Here is a 22,175-nt window from a genome sequence, read left to right on the forward strand (position 1 = left end):
AGTCCTGTTCATGCCGACCTTTGCCTCATGTCTCACACAGTCTCTCTGTTCATGCCCGACCTTTGCCTCATGTCTCACACCGTCTCTCTGTTCATGCCGACCTTTGCCTCATGTCTCACACCGTCTCTCTGTTCATGCCGACCTTTGCCTCATGTCTCACACCGTCTCTCTCCCTCTTTGACCTTTGCCTCATGTCTCACACTGTCTCTCTCCCTCTTTGACCTTTGCCTCATGTCTCACACCGTCTCTCTCCCTCTTTGACCTTTGCCTCATGTCTCACACTGTCTCTCTGTTCATGCCGACCTTTGCCTCATGTCTCACACCATCTCTCTCCCACTTTGACCTTTGCCTCATGTCTCACACCGTCTCTCTCCCTCTTTGACCTTTGCCTCATGTCTCACACCGTCTCTCTCCCTCTTTCCTGTCAATCTCCACTTGTATTTATCAATAAAGGCAGAAAAGCCAATTTAAAAAAAAGCTCTCAGAGCACACAATTCGAAACTGGCTCCTGTAAACTAAGTTAGCAGCCAGTCCCATTTTTCTATAGCCTACTGTACATACAAGTGTATATGATTTTTTTTTTGTTGCATAGAAGTGTATATCTGTATGTCTTTAAATGTTCTGATGAATTGAACATGGAGGACCTTGTCTTCAATCCACTGTGAATCTCTTTAAGCAGCACTTGTTCAAGTGACAGGTTGTTAAATTGCACTCCTTTCCTTAGAAAGATCAAGATTTATGATTCACTGGTACTGTATTGCAAGTACTTCATTCATCCCGAGATTAAATTAAGTGTTACAGCAGCCCTCATAGATACACCAATGTGTTAAAAATAGCTTTTAAAATCATGTTTTTTACTTGTGGTGTATTATGAAATCGAGTGATGGGAAAATATAAAAAAAACACAGGCCAGCACAATTTGACGGGATAACCAATTTATTTTACTCCAGCACAGAGCTAGAAATGAGCAGAATGCTACTTTTCTTTACAGATGCGTGAACCATATTACAAAAAGTAATTCATAATAAATACCCTCACAGTATATTTCATTTGGATTTTGGACAGTAGTATTTCCATGGGCAGAGCAGCAGGAATGCTGCAATTTTATATTTATGTCAGGTTGTTGGGTGCAATGCAATTCCATAAAGTCAGTAGGGTTATATTTACACAAATCAGATAATTGTCATTGTTGTGAGATTGGGCTCAATATCAAAAGACTTCAGGGAACTACATGCCGTATTGAAATAATCAGCATGTTTCTAAAACATATAATACAGGATGACTTTTAAGTCAGTGGTTCTCAAAGTGGGGTCTAGGGAGTCGGGACCCCCAGGGGTCCTTAAGGCAGTTCCATGGGGTCCCCAGCAAGACCCATTTCATTTTTCGGCTTTAGAAACGGATTGCAAGTTGACGCTTGTGGATTGGCTATTTTATAACAAACTGCTCTGTATCCAAGCAGCAGAGGACACTGGCAAAAGGAACATTTTGTCATTATATTTATGTTGGTTAAGAGGACAGGGAGAAAAGCCTCCATCTTACAAATCACACCATTCAATGATTTATGAAAATCCTATATATAAATAGTATGGTTTAGACCAGTTGGTGTCAAAGTGGGGTCCGGGTGGGGAAAAAAGTTCGATATAGTAGGCATCACAATCGTTTAAACCACGTTATGCCTATTTTAGACTTTGGCCATTTGAAAATAGCAGATCTGCAAGCTCACAACTCGTCACAAATCTCACAATGTGATGAGTTGTGAGCTTGTAGAGCTTTCAAAAGATTTTGACTTTTTTTTTTCATTTACACCAAATCTCTTTGCCAAACATAGCAAAATGATTTTCTTTGTCTTGTGAGCCGATACATCTGCTACTTTTGTCCAGAGTAGGGATGCTAGGGTTGATGTGCTCCACAATCATTACAGATATAGTTCTGAAGAGCATTTGTTAAGTTCTCTTGACCAATCAATACTAGTTCTCAACTATTTAATTTAATACCAGGGATCAAGACATAGTGGCTTGGGAGTAAGGCTTGCCTTTCTTTTGTTTTTACCCCAGATGTTTTCATTTACAAAAAATAAATAAATTATATCGACTGCAATAGAAATCTTTATACACTGGCTGAAAAATACAGCAACTCCCTTTAGCAGCACTTGTTCAAGTGACAGGTCGTTAAATTGCACTCCTTAGAATGATCAAGATTTATGATTCACTTGTCTGATTCCAAATAATCAGACCAATGCTTCAGGTCTTTAAATAATCATTCTACGGACATGTAAATGTCCAAGTAACCTCTGCTAAACAAATACTTTGTAGGTGGAAACCCGCAAAGAACACTAGCTCAACATGAACTGTGTAAATAAAAAGGCACTTCTATATGCAGTCTGTTTACATACAGTACATAACACACTGAAGCCAACAGTAATCTGTTACAGTACATATGAGGTAATGCCAGTAGCAATAGCAGGACTGGTCTGTACATCCTATTTACAAATGTATATATGTTACAGTGCAAAATTCCCCCCCAGTGAAGTTCTCTTCCCAAACAAGAACCTTTGGTTCTGGTATGTTCTTGAAGCAGCAGATCTTCCAGGATGAAAAGAAGCCTATGTGAAGAATGGAGTTACCGTTGACGTGGAACAGCTCAGCTCCAGTGATGTTGGATCAGGATTTAGGGGACATTTGGCATGGTAAACCGGTCCCCTGCACAGGTCTCGCAATGAGCTGAAAATCACTATAGACTTCACATTCCTTTAGCTGCCATCTGAGCTTGTTGGGCCAATTCTGCACCTTTGGCCTAGAGGGAGAGGAGAAAGATAAGGACAAAACAAAACAAAAATGTTAGTTTGGATTTAGAAAGGAAACCTTGAATAAGATATTGAAGTCGAGTGCGATTTCTGTGCACCATTGAAAGTGACAAGCAAGAGCAGGTGATAGAAACGTACATGGATCAGCTGGGCTTCCATGGATGGCATGTCCTGTGAGACTTCCAGAATCCTAGCCGGGTCCAATATGTGCTCCATCTACAAAACAAGCAAGTTGAACAGTTTCACACGGTCCAAGTTTGAATAAAGCCTTGTGAATAGTTCATCACACGACTGCATCGCTTGGCAAGCGACACCTCTATACTATAGAGCATACTGTATATGTCAAACTCAAGGCCCGGGGGCCAAATCAGGCCCGTGAATTAATTATCTTTGGCCCGCGGGATGATATTTAATTAGTATTAAAACTGGCCCTCTGGTATATTGCACGGACCAACATAATACTACAAGTCCCACAATGCACTGCGAGAGCATTGTCACGTATCGTCACGTATTTTCTTCACTATTGATCAGCAGTGAAAGTATCACTTGTGGTCAACTTTCAGCTACCCCTCTCCCCAAAAATGGCCTGTGTGGTGAAACACAGTCCGGTCCTCGACTTGTACCAATTTCTTTATTTTGGCCCACTGTGTATTTGAGTTTGACATCCCTAATAAATTAGGTTTGAGATGGAGGCCTACATAAAGTAGTAAGAAGCCTCTACGAGGATGAGTTGTGCTACCTTTCTGTCCATGAGGACCAGGGCAGGGTCCACCATGACTTGTGAGGCTGAAAACGACTCGTCTTTCACTGGAGTTTCATCCTCCTTAGGAACCACGGTAACGCTCTGCAAAACAGCAGTGGAAAACATTAAACCGGGTCCAAAACATCAAACATCTGTTTTTTTAAGCTGTATGACGAGTTGTGATCTTGTAAATCTGGTATTTTGGAACATGTCGGAGAATGTTAGAAACTTCCACCTACAATTGCGTAGCCCCATTGCCAAACTAGGGCTCAAAGTGATTCAAATCGGGACACATCGGCTGCATGTTGCAGACTGCAATGTCGCCGGAAAAGTCAAATAAGGACAAACTGATGTATCAGTCAGGCTCCATATATACAGTATACATACAGAAATATAGTGGAATCGTGTATACCTCTAGTTTGGGCACAGCAGGGATGATGGGTGTCTTGGGTTTGAGTTCAGTCAGGTACATGGCACGAGACAGCAGCAGCAGAGATGGAGGAACCTTCTCTGTCAGGTGGAGATCCAACCACTGCAAAGATACAAGGGTTCATTGATTATCGGACAACCAAAAAACCCAGGAACACACTAAAAGACAATAAAATCCCAGTATTCACATTTCTGCCTCCACGCCTTCCACAGTACGTCCTCCAGTGTGACTCGGAAATTGCATCACAAATGTTAATTTGCTTTTGGAGAAGAGAGAGGCACCAGAGTGGTCCAGTGATCCATCTGTGTGACACATCATAAGTAACTGCTGTCATTTCTAAGGTCACATTCACACCAGAGAGCTTTGCTGCGATTAAAACGAATCCTGCTGCGCATTTTCAGAAAGTGCACTTCGTTTGGCAGGTATTAGCCTGAGCTAACGTGTTAAGTTTCTGGTCTATAGGGGTGTGTTGTTGGCTGAGATTTGCGCACGCCCTGATTGGATCTCACCGATCTGTCCGACTTTCATCTTGATAAACTTGTAAACATTTTGCGCTGCTGTCTGTTATATCAGTGCACTCAGTGCTGTGCCTCCATGCCCAAAAGAACAGTGTGTGGCTGCATGCGTATAGTGAGAGCGAGGGGGGGGGGGGGGTTCCAGTCCCAGACGGCACGACACATGCATGTTATGAGTATAATTTTATCACCATAGATTTCACTGTGTAGGCTAGTTTATGAATGGAAGACATTGATAAAGGTCCCCCTGCTGCGTTTCCAATTGCTGCGGATGACAGTGTGAAGGCAAACCGCAGCAAATTAAATATGCAAGAATCCCAATTTCTCCGCCCATATGCATCGAGTCTACCGAAGTATTAGGTGGGAATGTGACCTTAATTAAGTTGACTGAGCGAGGACTGTTCGCATTCCTTAAAGCGAACCCAAGTGATTTCTCTGTCCTCACCTCTCCTCCTCACAAAGATGCAGGGCTACGGCACAAGGAAATTATGTGAGTGGCGGACACGTGGGTGAAAGATTGAGTATCAAGATCTGGCTAAACCCGCTCTTTGGAGAAACACAGCAGTCTCAGCTAAATGAGAAGAATCTTTGTAAAAGAAAGGATGGATTCAAGGGGTTGAGGAGGGTTGAAAAACAAGACAAACGTAGACATGGTACGGTACCTGATGTAGTTGCTCATGGAGCTGCTGGTTTGTCAGACCCAGTGACCTCATTCCTCTGCTGTGGCACGCTGCCTGCAGCTCCGACACGCTCAGTGCAGACACGCCCTCCTTAGCGATCATCTAGAGAAACACACACATTTGCATTAGTATACTTGTGAGGACATCCAATATCTTAGGATGGCAATTTAATGAATATCATATATCATTATTTATTACAAACCATAACCCATTTTGACCTGAGAACAGATTCTAAAAATGTCTTCTAAATCCTGACAGTTTTCTGAAAAAGCTATGTTTCTATGTCAGTCGTAGAACGGCTTTTTGACGGTGCGACACAACTAGTGTAAATCAGGCATAATTCTAACCCTAACCCCTAAATGCCGAATCCTAACCATAACTTATAAAAGTAAGCCTAACTCTAAACATTGATGACCATTAACACAACCATTTATTTTGAGAGGTCCAGGAAAATGATCCTCACAATGTCTATATCTGAAATTCTACTACTCTTGGGTCTTGTGGGGACATTTGTCCCTCCGACGTATAGTATTACAAGTACACACACTACACACAGTTATATAACTGTGCCGTATCAAGTCAAGTCAAGAAAGAACACCTAGTTATTTTCTACCTCTTGGTTACGTCTGCAGACATGAATGTTAATGATTTATAATGGATACACGCGACAGCAATAGCCGATTTACAAGCTCACAATTTATCACGATGCATTACATTGTGAGCTTGTTGAGCTGCTATTTACGAACGACACAGACACAAGGAAGTATAAATCAAGAGTAAGAATATTGTGCGTAATTGTTAAGTCTAGTCTACCAAAGCAAAACCTTTTAAATGAAAACAGAGCCTCTGGGAAGTGAGGTTCTTTACAAGTGCATCTCAACGTTTATGTGCACATAGGAGATACACTATGTACCAGCACAGTGAAAGTAAACAGCCGACTGCTTATGGAACACTCAAACATTACATTATGTTGACAAGAACATTCATTCACCTGTATCACTGCTGGGTTTTTTTTAACAAAAAGCAGACTTGCGGAGCCAGACGACCAGAGATCTCCATATAACGATACATTGAATACAAATTCGGAGAAACCCAGCGTAACAAACTCACGTTAGTCGTTTTGTATACTAGCACCTAATAAAAAGGCTTAAAATGTCCGTACTGCTCCAGTGTCCTCTCCGCCTTCTGCATTAAGTGTCCTTGTTCCTGTGATGCACCAGACCAGCCGTTCCAGGCGCGTTGGTAGACTCCCTTGGTTCAGTGACGTTATAGCTCACTCATTAAATTTAGATGTCACCAGACGTTAACATTAGGAGGAAGAGATCTCTGGTCATCTGGCTGTTGTACAGCCAAGTTGTCCCGTGTCAAAAACACAGGATCTACAAGCTCACACGTGTTGCTGCAGCTCACCTCATCGTCAGCCTTTATGCTCCTGAGCTTCATGAGCAGTTGGAAGCGCAGCAGGTTGTTGGTTCCTATGGGCTGCAGCTCCAGCAGCTTACACAGCGCCACCAGCTGGCTGCGCTCCAGATGCTCCAGAGTCAGCTCATCTTCAAACAGCTTGGAGAACTGCACAATGTCACGGGTGGAAGGCTGCTCCCCTGTGTGACGCATCTGGAACATGACACACATACAGTTGTACATGTGTGGGACTCATATCTGCCCTGTACCTGATGATATTGGGACACTCAAGTCTTTTGAAAATCTATTAGCAATTTCGGTATGATTACACAATTAAATAAGAACTGTATTTGCATCAGCAAGCGACACCGTTGTATGAATACAAGTGTATAAATTAGGCTCAAGTCATCCAAATAGCAGGGAGAGACATAAAGACAAGTAACTTTCGGTAAATAAGGTTTTTGGTTTGGTTAGTTTGTTTTTTGGGTGTAGTGTGTGTTCATATGCAGACAGTCGGGTGCAGACTGACCTTCTGGACGTAGCTGGAGAAGCGGTGGGTCTCGTCTCCCACCGCCAGGGCCTTGTTCCTACTGGCCATCTCAGTGATGGTCTCCTGGAGGAACTTGGCCAGCTCCAGCTTAGCAGCCAGACCTTTCTTCTGCTTCTCCTCCTGACCATGCAAAGACAAATACAAATCCAGTGTTTCATTTCAGATTCTGATCCTAATTTATGATTTAAAAATACAGCCAGAATGCCAAACAAACCAAATATACTGCCAAAATAGACCATTTACGAGCTCACATCGCATTGCGGCGCATAGCGAGCGTGTAGATCGACGATTCTTTTGCTGTAGAGGGGAAAAAAGGAGGGAGCCAAGTACAGACCCCTGGCGATCAACGTACCTTCTTGGACTCTGTCTCAAAGGTGGACGGCAGCATTTCAGGGAAGAGTTTGAGGAAGACGGGCAGGAGGAACTCCATGAAGGGAACGATGATGAAGACCGTGAAGGGAACCAGACGGAACAGATCTGCACAGGTCCTTAACAACTGGAGACACAAAAAATACAATGACATTAAGGCATTACTGTTCACGTCCAAATGACTCTTACTTTAACTCTGACCAAACAGACGGGGTCAAAAGGCTATTTGCACAACTCCAGTCCCAGTCTTCAGAGGGTGGCATTACACCACGTTCGCCGTTTTTATTTAAATTAATTTGATTGGCTAAGCCGCAGATTTGAACCGGAAAAACATGTGAAGGGGTCACGTGCGTTTCCGGTTAAAATGCTGCCTCATAAAACTACACGTCTGACATTTGTTAAAACAAACATGCATTAAGATCGGTTGACAGTTCAGTGAGTTATGCATTTTATTGTGTAGAGTCCCCCTGCTTCAATAGACCGCACCAATATGTCACGATCTTGCACAGCTCCAATGAGGTATCTACGTGCATATTTCTATGGTTGCCAAAATAAATAGCATGTAATAAATAAAATGTTACTTACTCGTCTACGCTCTCTCCTGGTGAGGTTGTGTCCGTGCAGTAACATCCAGACCATGCTGGATGCAATGTTCGTGTCTATAGCCAGCAGTCTGAAGCCATTGTAGTAATGCTGTAGCTCCTCCACAATCCTCTTACTCAAAGGCTTCCTGGCCCCCACCAACAGCCTGGCAACAAGGAATGTATTGTTTAGTCCCCACAGGAATCGATTCCACGGCGAACATTCCTAATTCAGCAGACAACAATCCTTGATTCCGCGGCTTAGTTAATAATCCGGACATTAACTTATTTAACCTAAAATGACCAGTTATCAAGCCATTTCTATTTCATGAAATAGATACAATTAATTGTAATTATGGATGAGTCATAATAATCAAAAATTCCAATAAACCTTTTTGGGGATCGATTATTCATGTTTTAATTCTTTGTTTTGGTTGCAAAGGTTGCCATTCAAACCCTGCCCACAGTAACTACAGTTTAGACTAGAGGATACTGTGGGTGTAATATTTATTCTTTTCTGCATTAGCATTGTCAATTTGTCATTGGCCACAGAAGAAAATACTTCTGAAGTATTTTTTTTGCTGCGAGTTTACATGGGAAATGGTCATTCCGAATGAGTTTTTACAAGGAGATGTGATCATTATTTTTGAGAGAGAGAGAGAGAGAGAGAGAAGAGAGAGACTGTTGAACACACACACACACACACACGGAGCAGTAAACAGGGGGGGACATCGCATTTATCAACTTTTCGCTGTGCGCCTCACAAGGCTATTGGGTTTATTTGTGATTTGTCTTTGCACAATGCACGTACATTGTGTAAGTAAGCGCTGATCTACAGGCTGACAAAGTGTCCCATCTATGGTCTTGTAGGCCTACATCGCATAAAGCATATAATGCATAGCTTATCTGCACGATACACCATCGCCGCATCATTATGGCATAATATAGGCTATTCCGGGAAAAGTAGGCTACCAGAGAATAGATTTGGTGTTTAATACTATAGATTGATTACAGCTGCTCATCAATGCAATTAAACTGCAAAGCCGTTATGTTTCATGATGTTTTGGTTGCAACTTGGAATATGTTTGAAAATTGATCTGCAAAATACACGAAATAACGCGCTCTATGTGCAAGCTCCTCGGCGGGCCTTGATATGAGCGCCTTGGAGTTGGAGTGCCTTGGAAAAACCAGAATGAACTTAAATCCGAATGAGTGTTTTTTCTTTCTCGGAATGGTTTTTAAATCGCATCGAGCATTTTCATTCGGATTTAAGTTTTTGTAGGTGTTTACATGACAACGTTTAATAGGATTTAACTTTTATTCAGAATTAAAGGGGGTTAAAAGTCCTCATGTAAACGTGGCCATTGTCAGGACTCAGGACATGGATTCAGTTTCCGAAGGAACCTTTGAGGACGGACCGTCGTTTCGGTCAGACACCTCACAGTGTACAAATCCTATAGTACCTAGACTACCTACTGGTAGTAATAAGTAACTTGACTTAGTAGAGCGTGCCTTCACCTATAACGGTTTTGTTGTGATAATTGTCACAGGCCTACCTGTCAACGGCACCGCTGCTGGCCGATGCTTCGGTCTGTGGGGGGGTGGGCTTGGCCTCGTCCAGCCTGTCATATGACCGGTGGAAGAAGCGCATTGGAGCGCAGCCTAGATGATGCCGATGAGCCTCTGTAGTGGTAGGTCCAAACACTTGACGTCTGTGGTTCTGTGACGGTGGTGCGGTCCAGTTAACTGCTCTACGGTGCTGTGCGGGTGTGACAGTCTCAGACAGTGGACCACTTTGAGACACGGACATGAGACGTGCATGGTGCTGGTGTCTGGAGATCAAATGTGACCCCCTGTGAGAAAAAACAAACAAAAACAGCATTAAAGCCGTGTTATACTTTGTTATGCACCAAAATTTGCCGATATGTGATATATACGTATATATATATATACACACACGTGTATTCACACAGAGATTTCAGTGCGTGACACAGGCGTGCAACAAGTGTTAGGGCCGATTCATACTCCTATTTTAGAGCCGAATAAAAGTCGGTTCGGCTCTGTAGAGCCTACAATGTGACGTCATTTGAGGTTCGGGGGGGCGGGTACCGTCCTAAAGTCGACTCTTCTGTGCTACTGAAAATTTCTGACGAGCCGAAATCATTTCGGCACTACAGCGCCGAAACAGCGGTAAAATAGGAGTATGAATCGGCCCTTAGCATTAGTTCAGCTAACGACACCACATGTCAAGCATCATTCATGAGAGTTCAACCAATAAACTAGGAGAACAAACGACAAAAAAGTTAAACAATCATTAAACCCTATAATTATAATTCATTGCATACCGAAACTAAAACATGTACATTTCAGATAATAACACCAAATGTCACCCATCATTTATTACGGACAGACAGACACACAGACATGCTCTGCTAGGTCTCATAGTAAGTGCTCACTGCGTTCGCAACTAGTAAATATGCATGGCCAATTTGGCCATAGCTAATAAAGTGCTACAGTGTAGCCAGTACTGTACATGATGTTAGCACTCATTAGCACTTATTTGGGAGTAGAACGCTTCAGAAGAATTTCCCCAACACCATACCAGCACCTAGTCAGTGTAAAATTCTAATACTTCCAAGTCCGCCATCCCACCCATGACCCAAAATGTAATTATAAAACAAAATGCAGGACACCAAAGAATATTAATTCAACCATTGAGTCTTGTGCAAATAGTTTGTACACTGGATTTTACTGTGTACTGTTGTGGCTGAAGTCTTTTACCTTGAACGACTTACAGCTACCAGGACTTGGGATGCAAACACAGCCATGGTGGGGAGCAGGTCTAAAGGTCCTGGAGGCGAAAAGATTCATATAACAGATCAGTTTGAGTATGCGTTGTCAGTCTGATTGATTGTAGATGTAATGGTTGACATTACAAAACATAAACACAAAACCTTTAAAAAAAGTATCACATAATATAAAAAGTGTTATAATCCTTCTAACACTATAGATTGTACTGTAAATTAAATTTATCTATTTTGGGCTGCAATAGCAGAGTGTGCAGAGACGCTATCTGGTTATTATCAGTAGATCACCGGTTTGACCCTTGGCTCAAAGTGCCCCTGAGCAAGACACATAACCCTTAACCCGCAATGCCTGCTTGCAGAATACAGAAAAGACACCCCTCCGAAGTCTTATTACGTTAATTACGGTAGCCTACCTTCAGAACAAGACAAAACAGAATGATACAGCAGAAGTAAGACAGGTCTGTCTGCTTTTCTGGTTTCTACGTGTTAAAGTGTCCCTGAGCAAGACACTTAACCTCTGAATGAATCATCTGCTGTGTGACTGTGAACCCCTCCCCCAGGGGCGATACAATAGTTCAGTACAGAAAATTAAAAGTACAAGGTGGGTGGTACCACTGGTACATTTGTCTTGTTTGGCTGCTGGTGTCAATTTGTTGTTTGTGAAGGGCAGGAAGCAGGGACTCAGGGAGATGACCTGGCTTTGTTTGTTTGTTTACAACATGCAAGCCAGAGTGACACCGACTGAAGCAGCAAAGTCCCCCCTCGGATGGGTGGGAACTGGGAACGTGCCTTTGCCTTGTTTATCTCCCTTAACTTTATCACTAGGGGACACGTGGGATTGTTTTCCACATTTTCATACAAAAAAAGTACAATGTGTTGCAGACTTGGCTGTCTAGCTCTAGTATGCAGAGACATGGCTGTTGCCTTGATCTGACTTTGATCAACTTTAAAGATATAGAGTACTTTAATTGAATTGTTATGATGGCCAACGGAAGGTTCCAGATTGTGGATCCATGACAAGATGAGTTAATAAAAAGATGAGTTAATAAATCAATACATGGTCACAATATCTTAAGGACCTGAGAATGAGGAAACTCAGGAATGATTTGCTCTGTTTTTTATTAATCCGTCATTAATTCACATATGTGACCCGTGTTTTTTTTTTTAAATCATCTTTCATTTACCGTACACTTGTCTTTTAGAAACTGGAACTGCCATTTTACTAGAACTACCTAGTAGAGGTATAACTATAACACAAACAGACATCTTATTTATTGTCAATGGATTGTGCATCGCAACAGGACTCAGGAGTACAGATTAATAAATGTGACAAAACACATTAAAATCCCCAAATTAGGAGAGTATCAATATCCAGCAAGCGATAGAAATGAATTACCGCAAACAAATTAAAAGTTTAGGCTATCATTCAAATAAGAGAAGCAGTGACCTGAACGCTCTGACGAACAATACATAATAATATATTTTGCAAAGAAACATCCATTTTTGTTTTTCGAATAGATTTGGAAACTTAACTTACATTACATTTTCTGACAATATATCAGTTAAAACATCTGTAATGTGGTCTAGGAATCAAACATTTGGTATCGGTCAGGCTCTATTTGATACCCATTACTTTGGTTTTCTGAATTAAGTTTACTTTAGTTTATTCGCCATTGAAAAGATTTCTATAAATGTCAATCTATAATTTACTACCATTTTACAATACCTCAGTGTAGTGCTCTGTTGTATGCCGTCATTGGCCGGGAATGGGATCCATAAACTGATTTAAAAAAAGCAGACTAGTCTGTTGGCTGGAGTCCAGATTCCTTGTAGGTCATTATTACAGAATGTTCTACAGTGTGAAACCACACCCTCTGTGCTAGCAACACTTGGCTGCAAGGCAGTGTCCCACTTCTTGTCCTTTACTACCTGCAGCTGTTAACTATTTTAACCACTTTCAACAGGACTTGTGTCCCTATATAATTATAAGGCAGGTAATTTTTAACCATTTTTGAAAAAGCAGGGCCAGGGCTTAAGTGTGAAGACCAGACGTCCAGGATTGTCCCCGTTACAAGCTTTGTGTCTGTCAGCAAAACAATGCAATAAAAATGGACCTGCAAGAGTCCATTTGTGCACTCTGAGAGATAGACCCATAACGGTTCCATTTGGACACCTGCTGGTCCCCGGGAACCACGATGAGAACACGTGTGCCTGCCTAGCAATAAAATAATTATCTCATATCCTGATAAAAAATAGATACAGTATACATGCGTGTGCATGAACGTGCACGTTAAACCACCTTCATTAAGTGGTTATTGATAACATCAAGTGACAGTTGATTGTACCGACTGGGTGCATCTCTGTGCAACATTGGGGATGAAGCTGTCAAATCAATTAAAAGCGTCACAGCCTGTGAGAATAGTCACTCACATCACATGGATTCTATTTGTTTATTTTTCATCCACGACCACAGTGTCACACACTGACACACACCAACCCCACAGGTTTTTGCCCTTGGTGCATCTTCCATCAGTAATCAGTTTCACTTCTTGCCAATTCTTTTAAAAAAGTTTTCATTTATTTATTTAAAGCAATGAGCAAATCAAGTTTGTTCATTAGCAGGGGTCTCACCATCATCTCTTCAATAAACTCAAAATATATATAATTTCAGGTGGGTCAAACCAATTCCTTCACAATCTTCAGTCAGGAAAGTTCCAATTCCAAAATGTCTGCCCATGTCTTTGTTTAATCACTTATATGCAGAATTCTGTCAAAGTTCTCTCTCATGATGTAAATTCATGTACACCAGAATGGATGGGGAGACCCGCCATCACACGGAATCGGATTACTATGGGAAGCCAACACTAATTTTTTTAAAGAATATCACTTACAGTACAAGTGCACCCTTACGGTAAGGGTGTACTTGTACTGTAAGTAAGTGATATTCTTATCACTTAAACATTATGATTTGATAATTGAAAGGGTAAGGGCCTTACCCTTTCAATTATCAAATCATAATGTTTATTTTTCCACACCAAATAAACAGCGCCCCCGGTGGTGGCATGATGATGCACACCATTGGCGACAGGTCCACGAGATAGATCGGCTCACGTGTAAGCTTTATGCTACGTGAATATACTGAATAATAAAACGGACACGTGAACGTCCTGTCACGATGCACTGTGCCTGTTGTTGTTGATGCCACCAATAATACATAAATAAATAAAATCAACTAAATCACAACCGAACGCGACTTCGCCCGTTGTGTAACGAACGAGGAAATAGGAATCAATCAACCATTACATAAATTCAAGACGAACTCCGTGAACTTTCATAAAACCCAATTCAACCCGGCGTTTTGATATGAAAACGGAGCGATTTAAATCAAACCGCTCAAATACATGAACACAACTTACCTAAGAAACGTTGTCGGGTTGTTGTTTTTAAACTTGTTGCGTTTTATTCGTCATGAAAAGCCAATTTTAGTATTCACTTTGGCCGGTAAATTTCCACCACGTCCTTCACTGTCATGCACGTACACTGCACAATGTCACACCGCTACTTCTCGGAAGGAAAAGACTACAGACCACGCCTATATTCGAAAACAGCCGAACGCCACCGATGACAGCCGATCTACCAGCTCCGAACTTTAAGATCTACAAACTCTCGACGCGTCGCGAACGCAACGCGTTGTGAACTTGTAGAGCTGCTGTGTTTTGGCGCGTGACACCGTCGTACGGACGAATCATAAATTAGAACCCGCCCTCCTCCTATATGGCGCATGGAGCATGGAGGCGCGTCTCGTGAGGCGAGCAAACGTGTGGACGTAAAGGATGACAGACAGCTCTCTCGGCCAATCAAAATGGCAGTAGGCGTGGTCCTCCTCAGAGTGGGGTCTGCCCTTGATACAGGAGGGTGTCACGTTGCATCCAACTGAAGCAATGAAGCATCTACCGGTATTATATTCTACAAACAAACAATAATCCTTTAATCCTAAACTACTAGAGCACTGAGAGAGCAGAGAGACTCACACTCAATGATTTTTAATTTTTGATTAAGATATATTACATTTCATCACTCATTTTACAACCTACAGTACACAGTAGGCCAGATCTAGGCCTACACCTTATTCCTGCCTCCTCTGCACACTGCAGCCAAGACTGCAGGACTGCAATGCGACTTTACTAGGCTAGGGTACCAATTATGCATGTCTGTGTATGGTATTTTAATTTGTCAAATTAAATGACTGAAGGAATGTATGCATGAATCAAATAATAAATCAGTCCGAGGAGTTGCTGGTATGCAAGTTTGTGAACACTGTTTTTGTATCGTGCTGATCTACTAGCTAACTAGGGGATGTGTGTCTGATCAGAATAAATGATCCCAGGTCAACAGACTACAAGAGCTACCAGTAGGCCTACTAGTCTACTGTACGAATCAATCAGGCCTGACCACCGGTGCCATCACCTGTCATTGATAAACTACCTGTGGTAGTTACTGCTCATACCATCACCATGTGGATTTACCTGTGAAAAATGTGGTTGAGAAAGAAGGGTTGTCTGCACACCGTGTATCTGCTCCCAATCAAATAAACAACATTTTGACCCTTCCGGGTCTTCGTTAAGTATGCCACCCGCTCTGACGAAGACCCGGAAGGGTCGAAACGTTGTTTATTTAATAAAAGTTTCCTGGGAGCAGATACACGGTGTGAAGACAACCCTTCTTTCTCATTGTACGTATTTTTTTGTTCAGCACCTGTAGAGTTTTCTGAAATGTGCGTGCTTCCTTTTGGATCCTATAAAAAATGTGGTTGAACCTGACAAATACGTTGATACTCTTTTGCACCAAAGGACAACTGTTTTAGATTGTTATTAGAGAAAGTAGAAGATGAGTGAGTGTTACTTCTTTTTTTCATTTGCTGCTTTCTTTAGTTTTAGCGATTTTAGCTATTTAATCGAAGGGGCTAAATACTGTATGTATTTTTATTACCAAAAAATATGGTGATTTATTTTTTATATTTTACTATAGTCCTACTAGACCCCAAGAAATTACACCTGGCCACAAAAGATCACGGGATCTATTGAATATGAAGGGGGAGGTAACAAACTGACATTGAGCCTACGACACACAGTATGGCATCCCCCTACCTTGATCTACCTTCACATTCAGTAGATGTAACCAACATACATCTGCATAATGAGCCATCAAAATAGACAACAAGAAGTGATACAACTGTAGTCCCTAGAGGGGGGTAGAGTATAATAAGGTGTCAGGAAAGAGGTGAGTGCTAGGGGGGTGAGGTAGGCCAGACTGTGGTGGAAAATGGAGATTGAGTGTGAAGTTCTGATGGAATTGGAAAGCTCAGAGGTCAATCCACACTTTGAGAGCCAGAAGAGCATGGGGTGTTGTCCAGGGTGTTTTGGGGCAAAGTTTGAACTGCCTTCCTGTGTTTACTGATCCAGGGAGCTACATAAAGCATAATGAAAATTAGAAAATCTTGCCTTCTAAGGGTCACATACAGTATATCCCCTATAAAAAAAATTCCTCAATACGGACAGCCGGTCAGCAAGTGGATTCATTAATGTATATAGACAGTACAGTATATAGACACTATTTTAGGCCAATAAAAAAAACTATATACCAAATGTCCCTCTTTAAACAAAAGAAACCCGTTGGCAGAGGGTCCAGAGGGTGGATATGGGACTGGGTAGTATAATTATGTTTTCTTCCAATATTTGCCTCTGAGATGTATTATAGTTGAGTAGAAGTAAAAGTATACACTATACATAGAAAAGGTGAAAATACTCCACTCAAGTAAAGCTGTAAAAGTATCTGCAAATGTACTTGAGTACATGTACTTTGTTAGTAATTACTTTCCACCTGGCCCTTGCTGGCGAAGCAACTATATTAATTAATTTGTTCAATTTTTTCTTGTTTTACTCCCTAGTTTATTCCCTATATGAATCTGCTTTGTTTGTTTGTTTATTTGTGACATACGTTTCATCTGTACACCTTTGATGGGAAGTACTCTATTTATATTTTATAGCCTACATTTAAATTTTTATTTGGTTTATAGTGTTTTCCATCTCCACCACCAGGTGTCACTGTTGTATTGCGAATTAAGTGCTATGGGGCATCCAACTTGGCCAAACTGGGAAGTTCAACTTCACATACACTTTGATCGAGTCTTAAACTATTTTAATATTTTCCGTTTTCTATTATTATTATTATTATTATTATTATTATTATTATTATTATTATTATTATTATCCAGTATCCAATATTCATCGCAAAATATTTAGGTATTTATGGCTTTGGGATTGTGTTATACAAATATAAAGTACGAGTTCAATATAAGGCTTTAGCCAATGTAGATAAATATAGTTCAAATGTAAATGTTGGTTATATTAATTTACTGTTCACTGGTTCTCAAAGATGGGTCCGGGGCTTAAGGTCCGGGGACTACCGGGGGCCCTGTCAATCTGAGAATTAATCGGCAAAAAGGGAGAAACAGCGCCCTTCCATAGTCAACAGTCTGTCTCGAGCAATGGGTACCCATCTTAGAGTATACTCTAAGGTACCCATTGGCAAAACAAAGGAAACAAAGGAAAGGGGGCGCTTTTCCTTAGTCAACAGACTTGAGAGACTAGTCTCGAGACTATAGGGGTATGTAACTCGTCGATTTGGTTCCATTTCTACATAAGAGTGAAGACTGAGCAGTTTATAGACAGTGTAGATTGGTGTCCTGAAACAATGGTACTATAAACCTAAACCTGCAGGTCTTATATGTTAAAATATAGAATCATTTGATAATCAGTAGCCTATTCACCGTTTTATATAATCAAATCAAAATAAGATTTGTTATACAATGTAGTAGGCTACAGGCCATTGTTGGGACAAGAACATTATAGCCCAATTGATAGGCACTAGCAGTCAGTTTCGGTCATTGACGTCACGGGTTCCTAGGCGATAGCAGCAAGTAGTGCTGACGTCAATTGCCATATTTGGAAGTGCTCGGAACGGGGCGGGACCAGCGTGATGAAAGAGGGAGTAAGCGGATTGGCTCGATCGCCCGTCGCTCACGGAAGGGAAGACAATAACTCCCCTGCGGCCCACAGGACGTTCAGGCCCTATAAATAAACAGCCTGGCTGGCAACCATCTCACATCTGCTCTTATTCGGACCCGCATCAACACTGTGTACGGAACGGAACACAAGCCAAATACGAATTTATTTTAGAAGCAGGACCGTTTCCTTTAGAATTAGACTTTTTAAATCCAACTGATTTACCGGTATTACGTCTCAATCGTCGTCGGCTGGAACTGGATCTACCCAAGCAAGCAGCTCCTTTCGGCCTGAAAAACAATCACGTCGTTGACGTCTCAAAGCGGCCTTTTCTACGTTTGGATCGGAACTATAAACGGAACAGACGATGGAGCACCGTGATGGAGGATCGTCGTCCGGATCTTGTAGGACCCAGATGGCTCCGGAGGTGTCGGCGGCCGCAGGCTTCGTGTCCAGACTGCTGAGGACCAGAGGTTGTCTGAACGAGAACCAACTGCAGGTCTTCAAAGACTGTCTCCAGAACTCACTTTCAGGTCGGTACAATGTTCCCTGACACCAAAAGCTCAATTTGTAGCAGTGATTATTTTAATGCCAATGACGTAAGGCCATGGACCCCCATTTGATACGACACCGTATCGCTTGGTAAAGGCTAAGGCCCTTAGCTTTTACCCAACTATAATGTTCTTTGTATAAAGGCAGGGTCTTGGCCCTGGGTATGGACCCATATTGGTTCTCGGAATCTATAGTAGCCTACTTGGAGAATATACAGGATATCGACACGTAGATGTTCATTTGATCAACTTTCCGTCTGTCTAGACAAGTAGGCCTAGGTATTCATTTGTATCCTACTGCCTGGTATGTTATTTCTAAAGCATTGGTTATCATGCGGGGTTCAGGGGGTCCTTGGAGGCAAAATGTCATTTAACCCCATTTGAAACTGATCTACAAGCTCACAACACAGTACGCCCAAATTTCAATAACAACTTTGCAGCAATGTAATTTTGCACGTAGGCAGATCACCCTTTAAACCAATTTGATGTAAATTACCTCCAATTTGATTGTCATTATGTTCAGTAGTTCCATTTTTTTTGAAATGATGAAGATTAACTACCTATCATACCTGTCATTAGATGGGGACCCCCCACCGTCTATATGGGACCCCCTCAAGGACACATTGCCCCCCCCCCCAGTCCCCATGTTGCATTTTCCATCCCTCCTTAACATATGCAAATTGTGATTGGTGACGGTCCGTCACCTAGCTTTAATGTTTTGCATAAATTAGAGACATTCTGTAAGTGTTCATTCTAATGCAGTTGGTTGCCTACTTGGAATACTTGCTGATAGTTTTTGTTTGTTTGTATATATATTTTTAGAACGCTACCAGCACCACTGGTTCCCAGAAGTACCCCAGAAGGGTTCCGGCTACCGCTGCATTCGCATCAACCACGAAATGGACCCCCTGATCGGTCGGGCCGCCCACCACATCGGAATCACGGCTGAGGAGCTATTCAGCCTCTTACCCCGGGAACTCACGCTGTGGGTGGACCCTAACGAGGTCTCCTATCGCATTGGCGAGGACGGCTCCATCTGCGTGTTGTACGAGACCGGCCCGGCGCCTTCACCACCGGCCCTCCGGGCCGACCTGTCGTACTGTAAGAACCACTTTCTGATGAGTGGCCGCAATAGCCCCCCGAAGAACCTGATGATGACGGTGTCCAGTTAACGTGAGCCGGGCCAACGGGCTAATGGCACTGCACTACCATGACACCGCTGACGACCTCTGACCTCCTACCTACTTCCTGTTTGATTACGTAGCACTGGGGACAGGCACTAGACTTAAGACTTTTGCAGACATTTGGCTGTTTTACAGGCTTACTTTGCACTGCCAGTGGCTCTGGACATGTAGCCTCAACCGTTTTTACATTTCATGGACCCCCATTTTAATATGCATTAAGCCACAGATCTCCATTTGATTAACACGTTTTTAGAAATTGTAATTATTTTAACTCTTGAGTGTACAAATGGAACCAAATGGACCTTACGGGAACATTTAGTTCCATTCTTATTATACTTAAAAGGTTACAGACCCAAGTCAAGGTTCCATGAGGGTCCATTTGGTCCCTAGCTATCATCATTTAGCTGAGGACCCCCTGGTCCACATTGAGAACCAGTCCTGTAATGTGAACGTCTTGAGCACTAACTCTAGCTGCCATGGCCGTGTAAAATGGTGTTCTCAAGGTGCAATAATAGCCATGATAGAAATACAGCTTTTTTTTTGGCAGATGTGAATGTTTTTGAAAACCAGTCAGAACTGGGGTTTTGTTCAGGTACATTTCCAAGATCACATTTGTGACTCTGAATTGATAAACTGAGCACTGAGGGTTTTACAGTGTGATGTATGGGTACTACTTTGTATGGGACATGCCCACGGGTTTGGACTTTCCCATCTGAATTCCAACATGAACACTAGGGTGAACATTTCAACAAAAATAGCAGATCTACAAGATCTGCTCATTTCGCTGAGCAATGTTAAAAGCAAACCGTTTTCACAGTTGAGGCTGGTAAGGTGGTTTATATTCTAACTGAAGTCTGAAGTGGTTGGTGGGTTGGTCAGTGTTGTTGGCCTATCGTCTCAAATACTGGCTTTATACTCCATCATATGATGGGTGTTGAGTCCTTGTAGCATTTTAACTGGCCTGTTGAACAGTCCATTTACCTTTCTAGGAACTGAAAACATTTTAGTTTTGTAAGCTGTTTGAAGCTCGGTATACATTTATTGTATATTTTTGTAATGAGTTAGTATGCATTTATTGTACATTTTTGCAATGTTTCTGTAAAGACTTGTACAGTTTATATTTTTTACAGTTTTTGTTACAATAAACTGAATATGAATTGAAAGTGAATTGAATGTTTTGCTTGACTTGATTTCCCACAATCACATTTCAATATCAATTTAATTTGATATTGAGATCTATGCCTGCATTCATATTAATGCTAGAATCTTTGCATACTTTAATGTCAAGGTTTAATTATTATCAGTGTTATAAGAACATTAGTCCTGCAAACTCTTGAACTCTCTTTGGTCATTTAGGACACAATGCCTAACTAGGAAGAATGCTGATACAGCCTTACAGTTGAGTAGATCCTATAGTGAAATTGTATTTCGCTTGCCTTTTAATACATGCAAGTCTACAGTGTTGGCAGTCGTGTGAATGTTTACTCAAGCTTATTTTTTCTGTTCACAATTCAGCATGTATATTACAAAGCATAATTGTGTTGTCATGATAATTCAAATACACAGAAGTGTAAATGTAGATCTTTCTGCCAGGTTTAGGTTGTGTAGAATGTACATTGAGCCTCAATGTTGGGTGACATGTTGGGTTAACAAGTTCTACCAGAGCAAAGTTATGACATGTCAAGGACCCCACTTTGGTATGCATTAAGCCATGGACCCCTTCACTTTTGAGAGCGTTCCATTTGTACACTCAGTTACTGAGTACTGACATGTCCCTACAACTCCATTTGGTTCCTAGCTATCAATCATTTAGCTGGAACCCCCCTCCTCCTCCCCCAATGACCCCTTTGGGAACCACTTATCATAGATGAATGATGTCACCGACATCTAGCCTCGCGTAGCCATACTAATATCACTGCGTGGATATTTGTGGCAATATGCATTGCAAAGGCAAATTGAAGGCTGGCTATGCGAGGCTAACTCAGATCCACATGGAAACCACACTGTTATTCAAGGGACGTCATAACAAGACAAAGTAAAAAATAAAATGAAAATAATGAAAATAAAAGCTCTCAATAGTATGAACATCAGCCCAGTCTGCATGTGGGTTTTCCAATTTTGACCCATGAAAAGTATTAAAAATAGCTTATGACTAAACCTAACGCCATTGGATCCTAAAACTGTCTTAATTAATTCTAAATGATGGACAAAATAATCTCCACATTAGTGGCTCAAAATATCTAACATCTAACTCCACTTTAGCTGTATTTGGGTAAAGTGATGATAATAGAATGTCATTCAAGTGACAATATATATTAAATGCTAACTTTGATGAGGCTTTCTTTCCCTGAGAGTTTAATATTTTCAACATAGTTGGTTTCTGCCCAACAGCAGATATTCTGTTTGGATCTGTCTTGAGAGGTTTTGGGTAACTTTTGCATCAACAAACCCTGTGGGCAAGCGACACCATGGTACTGAAGTATAAAATAATAGGTGTA

At 41.6% G+C, this 22,175-nt stretch overlaps 2 protein-coding genes across 2 annotated transcripts; one reads left to right on the forward strand and one right to left on the reverse strand.

The window, feature by feature from the left end:
* Nucleotides 1-918: 918 nt before the first annotated feature.
* On the reverse strand, nucleotides 919-14,420 carry LOC308322538 (LETM1 domain-containing protein LETM2, mitochondrial-like). Its single transcript, XM_080773865.1, has 12 exons — nucleotides 14,295-14,420; nucleotides 10,853-10,922; nucleotides 9,628-9,924; nucleotides 8,076-8,238; nucleotides 7,474-7,617; nucleotides 7,101-7,241; nucleotides 6,581-6,784; nucleotides 5,153-5,272; nucleotides 3,958-4,077; nucleotides 3,543-3,647; nucleotides 2,942-3,019; nucleotides 919-2,793 (listed from the first exon to the last, which is right to left on the reverse strand). The coding sequence occupies exons 2-12, from the start codon at nucleotides 10,897-10,899 to the stop codon at nucleotides 2,740-2,742; spliced, it is 1,473 nt and encodes a 490-aa protein (XP_080629991.1). The 5' UTR covers nucleotides 10,900-10,922; nucleotides 14,295-14,420; the 3' UTR covers nucleotides 919-2,739.
* A 3,356-nt stretch (nucleotides 14,421-17,776) lies between these two features.
* Nucleotides 17,777-20,845, forward strand: btg2 (B-cell translocation gene 2). Its single transcript, XM_080781483.1, has 2 exons — nucleotides 17,777-18,475; nucleotides 19,316-20,845. The coding sequence occupies exons 1-2, from the start codon at nucleotides 18,310-18,312 to the stop codon at nucleotides 19,663-19,665; spliced, it is 516 nt and encodes a 171-aa protein (XP_080637609.1). The 5' UTR covers nucleotides 17,777-18,309; the 3' UTR covers nucleotides 19,666-20,845.
* The last annotated feature ends 1,330 nt before the right edge of the window (nucleotides 20,846-22,175 follow it).

The sequence above is a fragment of the Protomyctophum bolini genome (assembly GCF_963924005.1).
Source record: "Protomyctophum bolini genome assembly, chromosome: 2".
NCBI lineage: Eukaryota > Metazoa > Chordata > Actinopteri > Myctophiformes > Myctophidae > Protomyctophum > Protomyctophum bolini.

Excerpts from the sequence above, each read along its gene's own strand:
- btg2 (XM_080781483.1), top strand. The coding sequence starts at position 18,310 with ATGGAGCACCGTGATGGAGGATCGTCGTCCGGATCTTGTAGGACCCAG. Across the intron at positions 18,476-19,315 it reads TCTCCAGAACTCACTTTCAG|AACGCTACCAGCACCACTGG; the intron begins GTCGGTACAATG and ends ATATATTTTTAG.
- LOC308322538 (XM_080773865.1), bottom strand. The coding sequence starts at position 10,899 with ATGGCTGTGTTTGCATCCCAAGTCCTGGTAGCTGTAAGTCGTTCAAG. Across the intron at positions 4,078-5,152 it reads TCCATGAGCAACTACATCAG|TGGTTGGATCTCCACCTGAC; the intron begins GTACCGTACCAT and ends GTATCTTTGCAG. Across the intron at positions 2,794-2,941 it reads TGGAAGCCCAGCTGATCCAT|GCCAAAGGTGCAGAATTGGC; the intron begins GTACGTTTCTAT and ends CTCTCCCTCTAG.